The sequence below is a fragment of the Lissotriton helveticus genome, chromosome 3_1, assembly GCF_964261635.1.
Source record: "Lissotriton helveticus chromosome 3_1, aLisHel1.1, whole genome shotgun sequence".
Classification (NCBI taxonomy): Eukaryota; Metazoa; Chordata; class Amphibia; order Caudata; family Salamandridae; genus Lissotriton; species Lissotriton helveticus.
The window spans coordinates 687,751,305-687,772,007 of record NC_136061.1 but is presented as its reverse complement, the minus strand read 5'-3'; the positions used below and the strand labels follow the sequence as shown (position 1 = coordinate 687,772,007).

The window sequence follows — 20,703 nt, the reverse complement described above, 5'->3', positions numbered from 1 at the left end:
TCTTTTTCACTTAACCTACACTATATGATTAGTACTGGTGAAACAAGCTGCTTTACACTCCTTCTGGACTAAGCCTAAAGGCTGCTCTCCACAGCTACCACTTAGAGAGTTTTTTAAGGATGTCTAAGACCACTAAAATCATCATAGGGGTTGTCTGAATTAGTGCAGGGTGCTACACTTGCATAAGTGAGCACCATATACTAAACCCGCCTCCTACATTGGTGTGTAGCGGTTGGGATTCAAGCCTGCATTGTTTTACCAACTAATCTAGGTGTGGAGTAATTGAAAAACCATCACTAGCATTAGGCGCATATAATATTTTTATAGACAAGCAAGTTCTACTGAACTTTTAGATTGGTTGTTAAGGGTCCAGCACAACGCGCCAATCCTAGGAAGTTTAGTTTCTACTAGGGTAGGTAGGTGCAACACCACACTACACCCAGTCACCATGTCTTTAATTGTTGATCTCAGTGGCTCACAAGCATCTAGATACAGTGGTCTAAAGTTCTAGGAACTAAGAACCTCGTGTAGCTCTAGAAATAAAAAGGCACTTAACCCCACCACAAAGTATCTCTAAGAGCTACTTATCCAGGATTACATCCAGAATCCTGACAGGTCAGAGGAAAATAACAATGTGGGTGGAGATGCTCCAGAAGAGAGGCCAGGAGGAGTTCCCTCTACTGACCTGAATTCTGAGTATGGACAGGAGGACTCCACACTGGAAAATTCTGATTCCATAGGGAACAGTGCAGATGGCTCAGAGGGTGTCCATAGAAGTAGTTCCCCCTTGATTCCCCCTGGGAGGGTTCAGAGGAGGCCTAGGTCTCCTTTTGCCGATTCCAAAGCTTAAGATCATTCCATAGGGACCTCCATCTATAGCAAGAGGGATGACTCCTTGGATAGGGAATACCACCTGATCAAATTTGCGAGAGTTAGACTTGGTTAACATCAGTTGGACCTTGACAAGGAGACACTGGAAGTACAGAAAGGTAGGAAGAAACTGGGACTAGAGCCCCATGGTGGCAGCAATAGTGTACCTACAATCAGGGAGCCATCCTTTAACACTAGGAACCTGAGCAGGATAGTCCCCCCCCCCTTACCAGGAGGGGGGTGACATCCAGAAATGGATCATTGCGTTGGAAAGGGCCTGTAAAGTTCAGAAGGTCCCTCAAGGGCACTGGGCAACTATCCTGTCGATCTCCTTTGCTAACAATGGTAGAGATAAGCTCCTCACTGTTGTGGAAGAGGATGCTGACAATTAATCAGTCTTGAAGGGTGCTCTCATAGATAAGTTTGGCTTAACCACTGAACATTATAGGATTAAGTTCAGAGATTCCCAGAAGGCACACACACAGGACTGGGTTAATTTCATAGAGAATGCTATTAAGGCTCTGGAAGCCTGGCTTCATGGACTATGAGGGAATGTACAATTTGTTGATAAGGGAGCACATCCTTAATAATTGGCAGAATCAACTACTGCACCACTACCTGGTGAATGATCTGACCTCTTCCCAAGAATTGGGAAAGAGTCAGACAAATGGGTCCACACCAGGGTTAAGCAGAAAAAACATGGTAGTGGAGGTGACCAGAAGAAGTACTATTCTTCTAAAACCCAAGGGAAAGGTGGGGAGGAGGGTAAAGATAAATAGGAGTCTTATCAAGGTCCACCAAAACCTGCATCTGGGGGAGAGTCCCAGAACTACAAGAAGGGGAAAAATAAAGCTTGGTGTTATTTATGTAAATACCCATTGGACAAGAGATGCTGATTGTCCAAAGGACAAGGAACCTACTACCACTCCCCCTAAGGCAACTGCTTCCCTTAGCACCAGTACAAGTGGTGGTACAGCAACTAAGGGATTAGTAGGGTTAACCTTTTGTTCTGAGATGGGTTCTGGCCTAGTCAGACCTCTAACATAGGCTGCCCTTGTCTGTGATGATGGCATAGATCTTGCCACCTTACTAGTAATTCCCATTAACTTGGGCAAGTACAGGCAACAGCCTTTAATAAATGGAAATAAATCTATGGCTTACATGGACACAGGGCCCAGTGTCACAATGGTGACAAAGAAACTTGTGTCCCCTGAGCAGATCATCCTTGGTTAGTTGTACTAAGTAACGAACGCAAGCAATGTCAGGACTGATCATTCCTTGACAGTTGTGAATCTCAGCTGAGGAGGGGGAACGGTCCCTAAAAGAGTTGAGGTTTCTCCAGGCCTACATGTAGATTGTCTGTTGATCTAGAAACTTCAGCCTGGTCTGAAGTGGAGTTCACGACACATGCAGAGATGACGGGCATCTCTGCCAATGCATTTGCTGTCACCAGGGCTCAGACCAAACAGCTCAACACTGAGGAAGGACTGGATCCTGAAAGAATGGACCAGATTGCTCCTAAGAGAAGGGGCAGGAAGGGTAAAGAAGTATCCTTCTCCCAAGCTCCCAGTGAGGGTTAGTCTCCTGAGGGTGAAGATCTCAGTCCCTATGAAGGAACTGTCCCAGAAGAACACGAGCCTGACTAGGCAGAGTTCTTGGGGGCAGGTGTCCCTTCCAGAGCAGACTTGCTTTTGGAGCAGAAATCTTGCCCCTCTCTTGAACAGCTCAGACAACAAGCTACTGCTGAGGAAGCTCACATTATCAGTGGGTCCCATAGGATCTGTTGGGAAGCTGGGCTTCTGTTTTCTGAAGTTAGAGACCCCAAGCCTGGTGCCACCAGGAGATTGGTAATACCTCAGAAATTCAGGGTTTTTCTTCTATCCCTAGCATATGACATTACCCTTGCATGACATCTTAGGGAAAGCAAGGCCTGGGACAGGATTGTCCCTCATATTCACTGGCCCCATATGTCAGAAGACACTAAGGAATTGTGTTGCTCCTGTGCCACTTGCCAAGGCAGTGGTGAGTCAGGTGGCACTGCAAAGGCAACCTTAGTTTCATTCCCAGTGTTTGGGGTTCCATTTGAGAGGGTAGGAATTGACATTGTTGGCCCCTTGAACCCTCCAACTGCAACTGGACACAGTTACATTCAAGTGATGGTGGGCCATGCCACTAGGTATCCAGAGGCTATTCCCCTTAGGACACCACAGCTCCTGAGGTGGCTAGGGCCCTCCTGGGAATAATTTCCAGGGTGGGCTTCTCTAAGGAGGTCTTAAAAGACAGAGGTACCAACTTCATGTCTAGTTATATCACTGCAATCTGAAAAGAGTGTGGAGTAAACTATAAGTTTACTACACCCTACCATCCACAGTGCAACATGCTTGTTGAAAATGTCAACAGGACCCTAAAGGGTATGATAATGGAACTCACAGAAAAGCTCAGGCGAAAATGGGATGTCCTACTACCCTGCCTTCTCTTTGCCTATAGAGAGGTTCCACAGAAGGCGGTTGGCTATAGCCCATTTGAACTTCTGTTTGGGCATCTAGTTAGGGGCTATTGTGTCTAGTTAAGGAGGGCTTGGAGCAACCTCTCAAACTTCCTAAACTGTATAATATGTCCTATGTCATTGGTCTGCATTCATGTATGGCTGAGTACATGAAGAACGCAAGCAAAAACCTCGAAGCTAGCCTGGAGCTTAAGAAAGCTTGGTATGGCCAAAAGACTGTACTGAATGTTTACCAGCCAGGACTGAAAGCGTGGGTGGCCCCACACCATCCTTGAGAAGAAAGCTGAGTTCACCTACTTGGTGGACCTATGTATCCAAGAAGTCCCCACAGGGTACTTCATGTGAACTGCCTAAAACCTTTTATAGACAGGGCTGACATGAGCTTGCTCATGGTCACTGATGAGGGGTAGGAGGAAGAGAGTGAACCTCTCCCTGATCTCCTCTCCCTGATCTCCTCTCTCAGAACTCTGTTGATTGGTCAGTTGAAGAAGTGGCCTTGGCAGGAAGCCTCACTGACCAGCAGCAAGCTGATTGCAGGAAAGTCATCAATCAGTTCAACCACGTGTTCTCTCGGACACCAAGTCAAATAACCTGGTGTACCCATGAAGTGGACACAGGTGACAGTCTGCCTATAATGAAAAACATTTTCAGAATTCCTTACCAGGTCAGAGACTGCATCAGGACATTGGTCCAGAAGATGCTGGAATTGGGGGTCATTGAGCCTTGGGCTAATCCTGTAGTCCTTGTACCAAAACATCACACCAAAGGTGGCAAGAGAGAGAGATGAGGTTTTATGTGGACTACAGAGGCCTCAATGCAGTCACTAGGACTGATGCCCATCCTATTCCCAGGGCCGAGGAGCTCATGGATCCATTGGCCTCAGCTAAAGTTCTGAGCACATTTGACCTTACTGCTGGCTACTGGCAAATCAGACTTGCTGAGGATGCCACGCCAAAAGCAGTATTCGCAACCCCCAGTTGGCATTATCAATTTATTGTGATGCCTATTGGCTTGACGAATGAGCCGGCCACATTTCAGAAGTTGGTGAGCAAAGTCCTAACAGGTCTGGATGTGTATAGCGCAGCATATCTACATAATATTGCTGTCTTTAGCCCCACCTGGGAGGATCACCTGGTCTACTGCAGAAATGTTCTGGAGGCACTGAAAAAGGCAGGCCTCACTATAAAGGCCACCAGGTGCCAGATAGGGCAGAACAACAGTGTATACTTAGGCCACCTAGTAGGTGGACGCCACGTTCAGGCATCGGAGAGCAAAATCCAGACCATCGTGAACTGGGTTGCTCCCACTATCCAGACTCAGGTCAGAGCTGTCTTGGGCCTGACTGGGTACTACAGGAAGTTTGCTAAGGGGTGAAGGTCTCTTGTGACTCCCCTTAATGATCTCACCTCCAAGAGAATGGCAAAGAAAGTTCAGTGGACAGTAAGCTGTCAAACATCATTTGATGACCTGTATCAGGCCATGTGCACTGCACCCATTCTGTAAATTCCTGATTACTCCAAAACCTTAATTGTTTAGACAGATGCTTCTAAGATAATGGTAGGAGCTGTTTTGTTATAACTTAATGCAGAGGGCCAGGACCAACCAGTAGATTTTATAAACAGAAGGTTGACTGCCTAGGAGAAACGTGGGTCAGCTACAGAGAGGGAGGCATTTGCTGTAGTCTGGGCCTTTAAGAAGCTGTGGTATACCTGCTTGGCACTCACATCCTTGTTCAGACAGAAAATAAGTCCCTCTTATGGCTTAAACAAATAAAGGGTGAAAATCCCAAGCTTTTGAGGTGGTCCATTACCCTCCAGGAGATGGACTTTTCAGTGGAACATAGGCCTGGGAGTAACCATGCCAATGCAGATAGACTCTCCAGATAGTTCCATTTTTGAAAATGAAGGTTAGTCTCATCTCTTTATGGTTTTTTTGGGGGGTGGAGGTTGTGTAGGAAAGTAGGGTCTGCTTTCATAGTTGCCCCCACTTTTTGCCTGTGTCATTATGTTTTTCTGACTAGTCTGACAAGTATCCTACTGATCAGGTCCCCAGTCTCTGTGCTTCCTCCCTTAATTACACCTTGATGAGTACTTAGGTACCCCACCCAGATTGGCTACCAGCGTACCCTTGTAAGTACCTACTATATGGTACTAAGGTACCCAGAACATTGGTACCTCAGGCGTCCTCCAAGGGCTGTATCATGTATTATGCCACCCATGGGAGACCACTCAAATTGTCTAACTACAGGCCTAACATTGCAGCCTGTATAAGCTGGTGCTAGCACCACTTACAACAGATATATGTTCTCTTGTATCTGTGGTCACTGCACTTAAACCCTAAATGTCACCCCTAAGGCAGGCCTTTCAATCCTTAAAGCAGGGTCTTGGTTATAAATGTGAGGGCGTCCCTGCATGAGCAGGACACCCCTACAATCCTCGGAGTCCATTCTCCTGGGTTATAAATGCATCAGCCATTTCGATACATAGAGTGGCCATGTGTCATTACCCAATGGTTAACTCTAAACTGGCTGTAACAAACCCTGGAATGTTTGTTATCAAACATGTTGTAAAAATACACAAACACCGTAAACGGTGTTGGAGGTACGATTTCATGCACTGTTGGACTCCTCTTGGAAGTCCTCAGTGTTCCCGGTACCAGTCTTTCACAGTCTGACAGCAAGCTATGGCCGCTGCCGACCACAGACACAATTCTACCCCCCTGCTGCACAGCCAAGCTCGAGCAGGTGAAGGTAGGACAATAGGTCCCAGACAGGACTTCGTGTATTGGGCCAGGGTTGGGCACTTGCCAATTCCACTAGACTGCTTTGAATGGCACATTTGGTACCCTCCTTGCATACTCCAGTTGGAACCAGTCCAGGGATTCGTTGGCTTCCGCTGAGGTGCAAAACTAAATAAAGGACATGGGAGTATCCTCCCCACTGTCCAGCCCCTCCTCTGGGAGGGACCCCTGAATCGTCCCAACCCACTCTTTAGGGTACTTAAGGGCTTACCTGTGGGTGGTTATTCAGATTCTTCCTGGGATAAGAGTCAGATGCAAAACCACTTTATCTTCAACCGTCTGGTCACTTTGGACTTCACTTTGGGAACCAAGACTGCACGGGAAAGACTCCTGCTGCTCCTGGTCTTGTCGTCCTGCCAGTCTTCTGCATCATCTGTGCCTGCGCTGCATACGGGCTCTTCTAAAGGCGTGTGGACATCCAAGACACCCAAAGGAATCTCTCTTGGAGTGAAGGAGTCACTCCCCTGCATCTGCAGGCACTGCAAAAAGCTGACTGGTCTGCTGTTCCTGAGCTCCCATGGACGTCGAAGCATTCAGCAACAAAGGTGGTGGTTCACAAATCCCTCGAGAACTCTACTCTCTTCACAGCAAGTTTAAAGCCAGTCTCCCTCATCGAGCAGTACCCATGTGCACTGCATTGACTTGTCGTTGCCAAGATTTGTTGACTCTCTTCTCCAAAGATCTTTGGGCTCCAAGAAGCTACAGCCTCAAGCATCTCTTGCTACCAAGATCTTCATCCTCAACGCATCCTCTGCACCGTGGGATTTCATCATTGGTGAGCTGCTCAATGTCCTCTTGTAACTCCTTTGCCCTGTGAGTCCTCTTGAGGGTCTTCTTTGGTTCAAGTTGGCTCCCCAGTTTGCTTGGGGCCTACTTTGACTTACCTGCAGTTGGTGAGTCCCTTGGACATTGCTGGTCCTGACACTGCACCTTTATCATCTGCCATGTTTGTTGCTTCTGTCAAGACTTGTTGGTGCTCCCACCAGATCCCAACCCCCTGGCTTTTGACGTCCGATGTGGGTCAGCTCATGAATTGTTCCTGGTCTTCCATAGCGTCGCCTGGTCCACACAGCTGCCGCACCAAGGTCACCATCAAATCTCCTTCATCTTCCGACATTGGTGGACATTTGTATTCCGTGCCTCCTATTCACTCCTGAGTGGCATAGACTCTGTCCCCCCTGATTGCAGGAACCTCTCATCCTGACTCCATCCTTGGGTTCCACTGGACTCTTTCAGCTTTTTGGCAAGGGGCATCTTTATTGAAGTCCTCCATTGTGGTCTACGGCGGTATCCAACGTCACTTCGCCCCTATGCACCCGGCTTCCCTGCTGTAGGTATCCTAGTTTCAGGGGTATCCACTGGTGGGGTGACTCTCTAAACTTCCATCTTCCACAGGGTTTTCTCAGGGTCCTCACGGACGTGTCCTTATTCTTAAAAACTGCAACTGCGACGTCCTCATTGACTTGTGTTGATTATGCAGTCGTGTTCCCACTCTTCACAAGGCCTCCGTGGGGTTCCTGGGTTCTTACCTTGGGTGGGTCTTTAGGTCCCCAACACCTCTACGTCTTCTGGGTCCAGTCTTGTCGTGGGTCGAATTCCACTTTTAGAGTAATTGGTTTGGCCTCCCCCTGAAGACTCTGTGTATTCGTGCTACTTACCTGTTCTATTGTTGAAGAATTGTGTGTATTGTGATTATATCTCTGGGGTAGGAGATATTGCAATGTGTTAGTGAGTGTTTATAATAAATACATATTTATATAACTACACTGTGGGGTTCTTTTTCACTTAAGCTACACTATATGATTAGTACTGGTGAAACAAGCTGCTTTACACTCCTTCTTGACTAAGCCTGACGGCTGCTCTCCACAGCTCCCACTTAGAGAGCTTTCTAAGGTTGTCTAAGACCACTAAAATCACCATAAGGGTTGTCTGGATCAGTGCAGGGTGCTACACTTGCATAAGTAGGCACCATATACTAAGCCAGTCTTCTACAGTGAATAGGGTTGAAGATCCTGGGGGTGGGGTGGTGGTGTTGGGGGTGGGGGGGAGGGTTATTAAGCATCCTGTGAAAGTGGTTGTATGGGCAGTAAAATGTAAAACACCAAACTTTCATATTGTGGGAGTGTGAGGATATTGGTTTGGTGTTTGAGGGAGGACTTCAAAATAATAGCCAGTCCTCCCCATTTTTTGCCTGATCTGTCCCTACATACTATGTAACAAGCTGGGGGAGTTTTCTGAACTATATCAGAGCCTGATTCCTCATGGAGTCAAGTCTCCGTAAGCAAGAGTAGATCAGGTTTTATATCTTTCAAACAAGATAATAGATTTTTTTATGTCATAGAAGAGACCTGCAGTTTAGCAAAAACATGTTCCTTGTCAGTTTAAGTGATGGGGAGGTACAGGGAGAAGGGTCTAGTAAGAAGCTGTAAAGGCAGTACTTACATTTATTATCCCCGCTTTGAGAGGTCCATTGAGTTGCTGCAATTATTAGTAAGTGCCACTCTTAGGTTGAGAAGGGATTCCCTGGAATAAGCTGCTTTATAGGTATGTAAAGATGCAGGGTCTCTGGCCCTGGTCTCGGACGGGCATAGACTGGCGCATATGGGCTTGCCTTTGTTGCACCTTTATAGTGTCTGCTGCATGCCCACTGCCCTGCCGTTTTTGTAGCGAGGCTAACCACCACCACTAGAGCTCCAACCTGTTTTAGTCAATTCTATGGTTGTGATAAAGGACAATTGCGGTAATCAAAATTCACATTAAGAAAATTAAAAACATTGAAAAAACCAAATTTCCCAGCAATTGGCACCTTCAAAATCAATGCAATAAGTATCAGTTTCCCTTAAACAATTTAGTTCTAAAAAGGATTGTTTCATAAAAATATAACCGATTGGCGTCAGCCTCAAAGTGCAGCAGCCTCTCCTCCACTGTGTGCCCGCTGCCCTGGCGTTTTTGTAGTAAGGCTAGCCCTAACCACTAGTGCGCCAACCTGTTTCAGTGACTGTATGGTAGGGGTAAAGTGCAAGTGTGGTAATCCAAATTAATAAAAAAAAAAGATATATTAAAATCAACTTCCCCAGCAATTGCCCCTTCAAAATCAGTGCAATAAGTATCAGTTCTCCTTAAACAATTTCTTATCAAAAGAATTGTGGCATAAAAATGTATCTTTTGGCATTAGCCTCGGGGTACAGTCTCTCCTCCATATAATGGAGTGGTGTAGAGTGGATTGACATAGAGTTGAGTGGCTTTGAGTTTATTAGCGTGCAGTGGCATAGAGAGTGGTAATTAAGACATACATAGCGTCAAAGAGTGTTAACGGATGTAGATGTAATGTGGCAGGAAAAATGATTACTTGGTGTAAATTATCAATTTTGTTACAATGAGTAAATAGTGTAAGTAGTGTTATAGTTCTAATTTTTAAAATAGTTATATATTGTGTGTGATTGTCTAATGGCTGTGTTTACCAAAGGTAAAACGCAACCATGTAGTTTTCAGCACATTTTGGCTGCTTTTCACCGTGTTTTGGGTTAGGGTCGTAGATCAAGGTAAAAAGTTGGTTTTATTGTTGTTCTCTACCTATTACCCCTTTGTTACAGTGATAATAGATACATTTTAAAATAATTTTCTAGATAATTTGACAGCAGTTTAGGGAGAGCCGCCCCTTTTAAAAATCAAAAAATATTATCTAATTTGTAGGTATTATTATGGTATTTTGTTGAGTTTTTAGTAAAGATTTAAATATGTTAAAAATGTAAAATACAAATATGGGGAACTAAAGTATATGTTTTATTTAATTAACATATCATTATTTGTTTTTCAATGTATTTGGGTACCACTGTACTCCTAAGGAAGTACCACTGTAAAGTTAAATTTAAAAAAATTAATATAGAAACCTATAAATATTTTTTCCCTACCTATTACCATTTTAATAAAGTGGTAATAGCAAGGGAAAAATAACAAACCTAATACCTACATCTAAAAGCAAAACGCAGAATATAAGCACATTTTATTTGAAAAGACTTGTCTACCTTTGACTTTTGTAAAGGTGATAGGTAACAAGGGAACCTAAGTGTCGTCTGGCACTTTGGGTAAGCTTACGCATAAAGTACAGTGGTCCCAAAACCATAGACCCAAGACCTAATTTCTTGCTGCACTTCTTGATTGTCTAATTACAAATGTCCTGTGCAGGGTAAGGTGTGGTTAACATATTATAGGCATACAATAATGTGACCTGTACTGATTATGCATGTGTACACTGCGATTTATTTAACCAAGTTCAATATTGTCTATAACATAAATCCACACATACATTTATAATTAAAAGAAAACAGCCTAGCATCACCTATAACAATAACATTCAACTAATACAATTATGATTTTAAACTTATATAACATAAAATTGTAACTTGTAAAATAAACCTATGTTTCAACATTTCCACCTTTAACATTTCAGTTGAAACAAAACACAGTATTTAATAAACAATTATTGAGATTTGCTAAACTGTTAGTTGTCCATGAAAACTGGCCATGTTTGTTAAAGTGTCAATTATGGAAGTAAGACATACATTTGTCTTGAAGGGAGAATGACAGTTACATTCCTAGTTTCTTGTTTTCCGTTTATATAGTCTTTGTCTTTTATCGTTCCTTCTGATATTTCTGATTCATCATTAATGTTGCTTTCAGTATTAGTGGATGTATGATGAATATAATTTTCAAGTGTTTTGCTTTTCTCTCTTGTATCAATTCTTTTCACTGCCGTCTGTTTGCTGTTTTTAATATACTCCTGTTAGGACGACCAATTTAAAAATCAGGACTGCTACAGACCTCAACCAGAGTTTTCTCTGGCTCTGGCCTGCCCAGGCATAGATCACCATTTTTAGATCCTATCGCAGAAGCTCATGCACCACCTCACCAACAGTTGAGACATGCCAATGGTGAACCCGCCACAAGGCCACAGCAGGATTCCACCTTAGCCAGCGCGGGCTGGCGCTCACCTTTGTTGTGCCACAGCATTCTGATTGGCCCTCTGATTTGTGCGCATTTTAGACTCATTGTTCCATTCCATTGTTAGCTATCGGTCTCGTGCCCATATTTAGCCTCAGATGGAGTTTACTACCTACTGCATTTCCAAGCTACCCGATTTCAAGAAGAACTGATCCTGATGCGCCAGGGGCCCATACTGGCCCAATACCATCTTTGGAGTGATCCTTGATCAGAAGGACTTGGGCCCCTTGAGAGATGCAGCGGTCGGTCTTCTCTATGCCACATTTCCTGTGCCTGTCGCTGGGCAGGGATTCTTCTCTGGGCTTGTCCCTCCCACCTCGCCATTACGGAGGGAATCCGTTTAGTTTCCTGGCAATATGCTTAAATTCAGAGGGTCACCACGTCTGCCCTGAGGTCATAGTCGGATGCTGAGGCGTGATGGAGCCAGACTAGTTTTCTGAACAGCAGTAGGGTAGGGCCCTCTTTCGCCCATGTGGATCACAATAGAACACCCTTTCCCAGATCCGAGACCGAAGCCCGCAGGGACCAGCATGAAAAGCAGCAGCCGCAGGCAGGCAGGGGTCCTTCCCAGCCCCATAAGTGGCCACCTGAGGTGGTGCGTATGGGCAGTTGTGGGACACCACACATACTTATGTGCAGCACACAGCCAGGCACCTCAGGTTTTTCAGGCTTAGGGAGGATCAGGCAACCGTCCACCTCACCAAGGTGGGAAAACCCGGGCATGCCTGCAGCAAACCTCCATAGTGGAACCTGGTGATCATGTGTCTTACCTTGGGAGGATTTAGGGAGCAGAGACCCATGTGACAGCTGCCACTGTGCCCTGGGAGAGCCTTAGGAAAATTGACATTCAAGCCAACCACAAACATATGTAGCTCTAGGAGGAACTTGCAAGTTGCATTCAACGTGTCGATGATCATTGTATCGTGCAATTCACAATATTTCTCATAGCTACCTATGTTCTTCATTGACAAGACAGCTAAGTGATCCACAGCCAAGAGTCACAAGCAATTTTCACAACGTTCACCTACCAGCTGGTGCAGTAGAGGTGAGAGGAAGTCAGTGGCTGCCATCCTCCATGAGCACCATAAGACAGCCCAGCACTCCATCAGGTTTCCCCTCCACGATTCAAAAAGTATTTACAGGGGCTTGGCCCAGGAGCCTCACCCTGATGCCATGGCAGGTAGGCAAGCAAAGGACTCCCACAGCACTGGAGGCAGGCAATTCCACCACCGGCCCTCAGGACAGGGCTGCACGAGTCGTGAAATCCCATCCTGGCCTCATGGGAACGGTCCAGCCCGAACTGCCAATCCATGCCTTCCCTGGACCGGAAACAAGCTTCCGAGGACCGGTTTCTGGCATTCCAGTCGTCTTGAATCCAGTGGCAAAGTGAGCAAGGGACTCACGTCTGAGCATACCCTGCCACACTTATGGCGGCCAAAAGCAGTACAAAAGGGGGTGGTGATGGACAGAGCATCTGAATCAATCAAACACTCACACCCAGTCAAAAGATCTGGGTTTAATCCATCACCGTTCTTTAGCCCACTCTGCCACCCCAGTTCAGACATGGCTATATGCAAATCAGTCTGACCCTGTGCCTCATGTCCCGAACTGCCAAGCCATTTCTTCCCTGGACCGGAAACAAGCTTCCGAGGACCGGTTTCTGGCATTCCAGCCGTCTTCAGCCCGGCTTGCTTGAATCCAGTGGCAAAGTTAGCCATTATCTGGCAGCAAGAGGCAAGGGCTTTGAAAGGCGGTAGGTAGGAATTAGGAACACAGAGTCACATGATGGAAGTGATGTGTTTTAAGCACAAAACATCGCTAGTGATTTTGGCAAGGCACATAGTGCACATACCTTGTAGGCGCACTAAATGACCCCTAATTATAATGTTGCACAGCCCTAACTATTACACCACTTCTGTCTGTCTTGGGCAAATTGTTCTTCATTGCTGTCCCATATGCCCGTCAGAATAATGGGCATCACGTACGTAACAATTAAACCTTAACTGCTGCTAATGCCACCATTTGTAGAATTTTCACTTAGTTACCAGCAAATTGCAAAGTTCTATATTTGTTGTGAATCACACTCATCCCCCCTTTGGCACAGTACTGTTGTAAAAAACTGGATGAATCAAACATGGTGCATTGGTAAGAAAATATCCTATTTTCAAGAAAACCCATTGAAGAAGGTGAGTAACGTATACTTATATTTCTTTGGCGTATGATATTTGAGTGCCCTAACATTTTCGAATTTTGGCCTAATGTTTTGACTTATATCGTACAGATTTTTAGCCTCATGGTTTTCTGTTCTGTTCCAGTGTGAGGGTCACAGCTAGCTTTGTTTGGAGCTTGGTTTTGTTGACTTAGCTGCGTTCTGGTGTTTGGAAGTGAGAGCTTGGTAGCTGGGCAGACAGTTTTGCTCCTTTGCGCCGACTAGAGATGCCATTTTGCATATGCTGCGCTCTAGTTTCCCAATGAGCTTGATGAGCACTACTTGGATAAAGAGTGCAATGAATGTGCACTACTAGTGCTGAAGGTGCGCCAAAAGCAAGCTATCCAACATTCCAACAAAGGCATTCACGAGCTATGCTGTGGCACTAAAGCTAGGCTAGAGCCCCGGCTACTTGTCATTCGAGCTGTTCATTCGGAGGCCTCTGGATGGATGCAGGAGGCAATCTCGCAATGGAATGGTTTGGTACCCATTCACATACCTTTTGAGTTGTGTAGTACTCCTGCCAGTGTACATAATGATAGGCAAGAAAAGGGGGGGTGTCTGCAGGCAAGCTAAACAAGGAGGTGGTTTTTATTTGAAAGCTGCTCTAATATTCATTCTTTCCACAAACAGGCATTGCATATTTGCAACTTTCTGTAGGAGACCCAGATAGATGCTCTATTTATGACAGAGATTCAGATGAATTTTCCAAGTGCCTGTGTCTATCTGGACAGGAAAGATAGAGGTGGGGTGGGCTAGCATTTGCCTATAAACAGAATTTTAAATGTTCCACGTTTACCTTTCGAGACTTGAGAGAGTCAGTGGCCTTGGGCTTTTCCATCTCTTTATCCCCTCAGATATCTTTTGCAGGAGCCATGGTGTACTGTTCTCCAGTATATGCCATTGAGTTTCTTAAATCATTAGATGGAGCCTTGTCTCTTAGATAATGCATTATGCACAACTTCTCTCTTCGTGAGGAATTTAATTTGCATGTTGATAATCTGAGTGAGCCTCAGGCCACCTTACTCATTGATTTACTGGCTTCTCGGAATCTCCCTCTATCCAATACCACCCCTACTCATGCCGCAGGGCACACAACCTATCTGATATTTTCAAACATCCCATTATTAGCAGAAAATCTTAACTTGGTTACCTGGTCAGATCATTGTTTGAGCCCCTTTTCTTGGCCTACTAGGATCAAATCCAGCTTAGAGAACAGTGAGAAGCATTTTGTATGTGGACTTGACCTGAACTCAAGTCCTCAGAGTTAACGTATCTCCTCTAACTCTACACCCAGTTTTATAGGTGATTTAAATGCTGATACTCGGGCAGTGGGTGCAACTAGCTGTAGATAAGCTTTCCACACTGAAAACAGTCACCCTTAAGAAACGGACCCTCTCTGCCTCATGGTTTGCAGTTCAATTAGCCGAGGAGAAAAAACATTGAAAGAAACTGTAGGGGAATTCGAGGGAGGCAGGGTGTTCCAGTTGATAAGGCCAAATACGAGGAGGCTTTCAAGAAATATCATGCCATAATCAAGGCAGCTCAAAGCATTTTCCTTAGAGATGAAATCCATCTGACTGCTAATAACCCTTTAAGAGATTTTTAAAATTGTAAATACATTTATTTTAACAACCACAAAAGGATAATCTACCTACTAAGTCATGTCTGGATTTGTGCACAAAACTAGCTTTAAAAAAAAAAAAAATCTTCAAAATTCTGAATCAATTATAAGCCTTAAGGACTGGCTACCATTGATGTTGCTGTGGAAGGACGATTTCTGCCTTCTACCAGCCAGTACTGCGTCTCAGTTTCGGGTAGTTAATTTGAAGGAGTCTAATAAGACCATTTTGAGTTGTAAGTCATTCTCCTTGTTAGACCCTTGTCCCCCACTGTACTAGCCCAAGCTTCAGAGATTATAAATCAAGTGTATAACATTTTTTAAAACATTTTTGTACAATAACGCAAGTCTTCTGTTCTTGTCAGCAGGTTCAAGTGAATCCTCCTAAAAAAAAAAACAATAATAACCCTTGCCAGATAGGTCCAGTTGGCCAGCTTTATACATATCTCTCTTGTACTGAGTGCTTCTAAAATGTTGGAAAAAATTGTTAACAGTCTACTCTACAAGTATTTGGAGAGATATGGACTCCTGCATCCCAGTCAGACTTTTGCCCTTGATATAGTACAGAAACAGCATTCCTGGAATTTTTTTATTCCAGCAAGCTGACGTTTAAAAACGTCATATTGCTGCTATGAATTTATTAGACTTTTCACCAGCTTTTGATATGATCTGTCATATAAACATCTCTCACAGTGCCTCAGTGACATTGGAGTGAGCTGCTTGGTTTCACTGGATTCGCTCTTTTCTCTGCCATAAAGAACTAACCGTCTGGACTGCTCCTTATTCTAACACCACCAAAGTTTTAAGCTCAGTAGCGCAGGGTTCGTTCCGGAGTCCAATGCTATTTAACATCTACATGTACCCATTAGCTGCCTTAGTTGACTACTATCTCATTAAGATTATTTCCTTCTTGATGCTGAACTTCTCCGTAAGTATGAGAATGTCTCCCTGGACCCCCAGAGTCTTTTAAAGCAAGGTTTTAACTGAATGTGAGACAATAACTTCTAGTGCAATTCTGATAAAACCGAAATCTTGTTTGGTCTTGATTTAATTGATTGGTGCAACAGCTGCTAACCAGCGGTATTTCCTCCACCTTCCCCATCCCGCATTGGAGGCTCTGAATTTGGTTGTAAAATTTGACCACCAACCCTCCTTTTAATCTCAAATTTCTGCGATTGTAGGATCGTGTTTTCTATCCTAAAGGCACTTAAGAAATACTTTCATTTGTTGCCATTTGAGGCCCAACTAATCCATGCTTTATTTACATCTAAGCTGGATTATGCTAATGTTCTTTTCCTGGGCCTCCCAGATTTTCTTTCTAAGCTTTTAGAAGTGATCCTAAATGAAGCAGTACATCTTCTTTTGAAACTACCCTGTTGTGCCTCCATGTCAACTCAATAACCAAGCTTAACTGGCTCCCAATTAGGAAGAGAATTTTGCTAAAATCCTGGTGTTGGTGCATCACACTTTTTACGATTCAGGCCCTGCAGTATCTCTTGTCGAGAATTCGTCTTTATTGACCAGAACAAGCACTTTGTTCCTCTGTGTGTCCCCTGACTGTGGTCCCTCAATTCAGCAGCTCTAGGAGAGTTGGCTCCTCTTTGTCTGTGTTAGTCTTCTGGGCTTCGAACAATCTTTTTTAGGGCTCCGAGATATTCAAAATGACTTACTTTTGCGGAAAGCCCCGAGTACATTTCTGTTCACCTCACTGTAAGGCTCCAATAGCTGGGCATTCGGTTTCCTAGGTCTGGGGCACTCTTTGAGTAGCTGTGCACTTTACAAATCCAGTAATTCATATTAAGAATGTTTATTTTCTTATATTTATATTTAAATACCAGGCTTTTAAATCTGTCAAACATGATCATAACTTTGCATTTAATAGTCTTATTTCGATCATTCTTAAATTTGTAATTTCACATCCAAAGTCCACTAAATTACTGTCCTGCTTAAAGCTACATCACGTTGATGAACATTTTTTACCAACTTTGTATTTGTTTAAAAAAAAAATAGGGTATATGTTTGGTTTTGCTCAGAAGTATATTATTCCCTGAAAGTTATGTTTTATTTGTATCATGTGTATTATTTTTGGAAAATAACAAAACAAATTACACATTGAAATAAGCTGGAAGACAGTGGGAGTATTAAAGAGTAGAATTTAGACAAAGAACCAGTGGCCAGGAATGAGGGAGGCGTTGCAGTGTGAAATGAACCCTGAACGGGGTTAGGCAGTAAAAGAGCGTATTGCACTACTCAGTATATGATGGAAAGTGTTTGGAACATCTAAGGGGGAGGGTCGTGTGATAGAAGGTATTGTGAATAAGAGATGGATACCTTAAAAAGGAGAAAACAGGAACTTCATCCAAGGCATTTAAGTACATTTCTAAATTGCAAAGGATATTATATAATTCTGTGGTTATAAATAATTAATACATTTCTTTTCCTATTTTATGGAGGCTTCTGAATTTCCTCCTTGTTTTTTGACGTTTTACTGATGCTTCCTTTGCAGGTGGCGTTGTCCCATTTAGATACCTCACTAATGGTGATCATATGCCTTTTAAATTGTTGAGAATCTTATTTTTGAGGTTGAGGCTTATAGAGCTTCAGCAGTAGGAGACCGAAGGTGGGCCTGGAGTTCTGTAGCTTGTCGCCATCTTCTGACATGCAGCAGCAATGAAAGCGTCCAGTAGCTGTGTTTATTGTTTGGATACTAGAAAGCCTGGTTTAAATTAGTAATTAAGAAGTTATTTTAGTGACAATCTTTCTATATCAAGTGCAAAGATGATGGCAATGTAGTAAGGGATCTTACTTCAGTAAATTCCCCAATTCGGGCAGTATAACCGTAGGTGCTTAATAGTGGAGTTTTATTTTTTACATTGGCAGCAGCCACCTTTGTTAGAGAGGTCGACCTTGCTAAATTTACAGATGGACTAGAATGTCTGATGGAGAATAAAGTAGATTCATTACGTGACCACCTCTGGCTTAAGGCATCTATTGGTCGTTTAGCTTTTCAATGAGTTCTAGAGATGCGTTTAAGCTTTTATAATTAAGTCTGATTGTGCTAAAGTTGATTGCATAAGCTATTTGTACATTGCAAGCCTCACCAGAAACCACAGATCACTTTGCTTTATTGCTAACGTTTTTTCAACCATAAATTATTTATAATTGTTAACTTTATTTATGCTTATAATTATACTGAATTGTCTAAACTGTAGCTGTGTTTGGAAACATTAAAATTGTCATGATGATTTTTGACTCCTTTCATTTTTTCGTTGTTTCTCCATTTATCCTTTATTTGTCTGATAACGTCCTTATTATCTGAGCTCTGATAGAACAATCCGTTCTCAATGACGACTACTTTTATTAATTTATATAGAAGTGTATCGGGTTATGTCACTAATTTCACTTTTACAAATCTTTTTTCCATTTTTGTAGGTTGGTGTGAGCATCAAAATGAGCAGTTTTAATCTTTCCAAAATCGTTACAATGACCCCATTCTACACCCTGGTGAACAGAAGCTCCTTTGAGCTGGAAGTTGGAGAGGTTCTGCTTGATGGCTCCTTGCCAAGTAGGAAATGGAATTACATCACCTCGTCAGAGGTAATTTGTGAAAGACATAGCACAGAAATAGTTTGAATAAATGTTCTATTAATCTGTTTTAAATTTGTTTAAGAACTTTCGTCTCAAGTTGAATGGTTTAGTTTTGAGGTTGTTTTGAGGTTTTGTTGTTGTCAGCATCGCTCTCTCTGGCAACTACTAAATGATGTCCATGCATGAGATCACAAATAACTGTCAAACGGGTGGCTTGGCTTTGACGTTTGGAGAAAACACAAATAATACTCTTATCAACACAACTTAATACAGGGACTCAAGTGTCTTTTATTTACGGATGTATTAGTAAGAATTGTAATTTTTTTTTTGGCTCATACTCTTTACAGTGACTGCACCTGAGCACTATGTCTGTTGTTGTGAGTGCAAGACCTGCCCATAAAACTTGCCCACTGCACATCCTAAAGGTCACTTTGTGGTTACTCTTACCCTGAAGAATGATAGCTCAGAGTAAAAAGAGCCTGAGATATTGATACACTCAAAACACGAAAGAAATAGGAGAGGAAGTTTATCTTTCAGTATGCAGCTATGACGCCTAAGAAAGATACATTGCTGGCAAGTGGGTTCACAGTTTTCCTTCGTAGATATCTAATTTAGCCACCGGAGCTGTCAGCTGTCTGTTTTCTGAGGACTGACTGAAATGCTTATCCTCTGCTGAAATTGATATATTTGGAGTTAGACTTTCACTTAGATATAATTAGAAACAATGATGCTCTCATGAGATAGTTGTGCGTATATATATATATATATATATATATATATATATATATATATATATTACCTACTGGCGGTCGCCAGTAGGTAGTTATAGTTAGGATCTTCCTTCCATAGGAAATCCGCAACATTCTATTGGGAATAACTTTTGCGCCGGTGGATGAATCTTCGCGAATTTCTCAAAGAAGATGGCCCGCTCCGCTCTGCTCCTTCCCTGAAAGTTTGGGGGGGATTCGTCAAGCGGGGGCCAAGATGAAAGGGGGGTCCCAAAAGGTGTTTTCTCCAGGTTAATTTCCATAGGGCGGTTGGACTCACTTTTAGCCCGAACGGCTGAATGGATTTCCACCAAACTTGGCAAAATTGTAGGGACTGGTAGCCTGATGCGCCTTTGCTATGTCTCAAGATATGTGCTCCAGTGGATTTTGAGTAATTTAGGTTAAAAAAAAATATATATCTATAAGCGCGCCCCGGTACGCGCACCAGGGCGCGTACCAGCGCGCTACGCGAGTTCGCGCGCGGAAAGCTGATTGGCTCTCGGGTGTCTGTAAACATTCCAAACAGTCCGGAGCGGCCGCCATCTTGTGTCTCGGTAGGATCGAGACACAAGAGGTGGCAAAAACAAAGGGGGAAATGACCATAAGGGGGCAGAGTAGACTCCCGCCGACCCCCTAGATTTGATGTGAGGGCTATAAAAGGGCCCCGCGGGACAAAAATAAAAAATAAAAAAATTCGATTTGCGCGGGGGGCGCGACCGGTACACGCACCGGGGAGCGTACCGGGGAGCGTACCATGGGGGAAAAAAGAATGACAGATTTTTTAAAAAAATTTAGCCTTTTTTTATAAATTGGAGGTAGTTCTAAAAAGAACTGGTTTTTTTCTTCTTTTTGTTGTTTTATATTTTTTTTAATGTTTTTTTGAACATTTTGTACTTTTTTTGGCTTTTGTGAACTATTTTATATTTTTTGGGTTATTTTTATGGGGAGAAACAAAAAACAGGGAATTGTAAACGGCTCAACGGAGCAAAAAAAAATAAGGAAAAAATTATGTTTTTTTGGGGCAATTGTGGTTGTCACCAGCACGGTTGATGAGCTTTATGCTCTGCTCACCATAGGTGATGGTCTTACCACAAAAAATACAAGTGATCTTGAATTCACCAAACTGTGGTTGTATGTTTGGGACCATCTCCCTTGTCTCTGGTCCCGATGGAGTGGGTTGCTTTCTTTTGGAGGTGCTGGGTGAAGATTGGGGAGGGTTACTGGCCAGTTGTCTCACCTCTGCCGCAGCATAGTTGTTGGGATGCTTGCGCTGCATGTACCGAATCATGGTGTTATTGCCAAATGAATATTTCTTATAAGGGTTCCCCCTTGAAAGTTCAGA

General features: G+C 43.4%; 1 protein-coding gene and 1 pseudogene across 2 annotated transcripts in view; one reads left to right on the top strand and one right to left on the bottom strand.

Moving 5' to 3' along the window:
• VPS13C (vacuolar protein sorting 13 homolog C) overlaps nucleotides 1-20,703 on the top strand; it is a 2,773,485-nt gene that overhangs the window by 1,734,092 nt on the left and 1,018,690 nt on the right. For both annotated transcript variants that reach the window (XM_078680824.1, XM_078680823.1), the window contains exon 61: nucleotides 18,439-18,603. In XM_078680824.1, coding sequence (XP_078536950.1) covers nucleotides 18,439-18,603 — 165 coding nt within the window. The remainder of the gene's footprint in view (nucleotides 1-18,438; nucleotides 18,604-20,703) is intronic.
• On the bottom strand, nucleotides 12,029-12,176 carry LOC144825708 (5.8S ribosomal RNA; annotated as a pseudogene).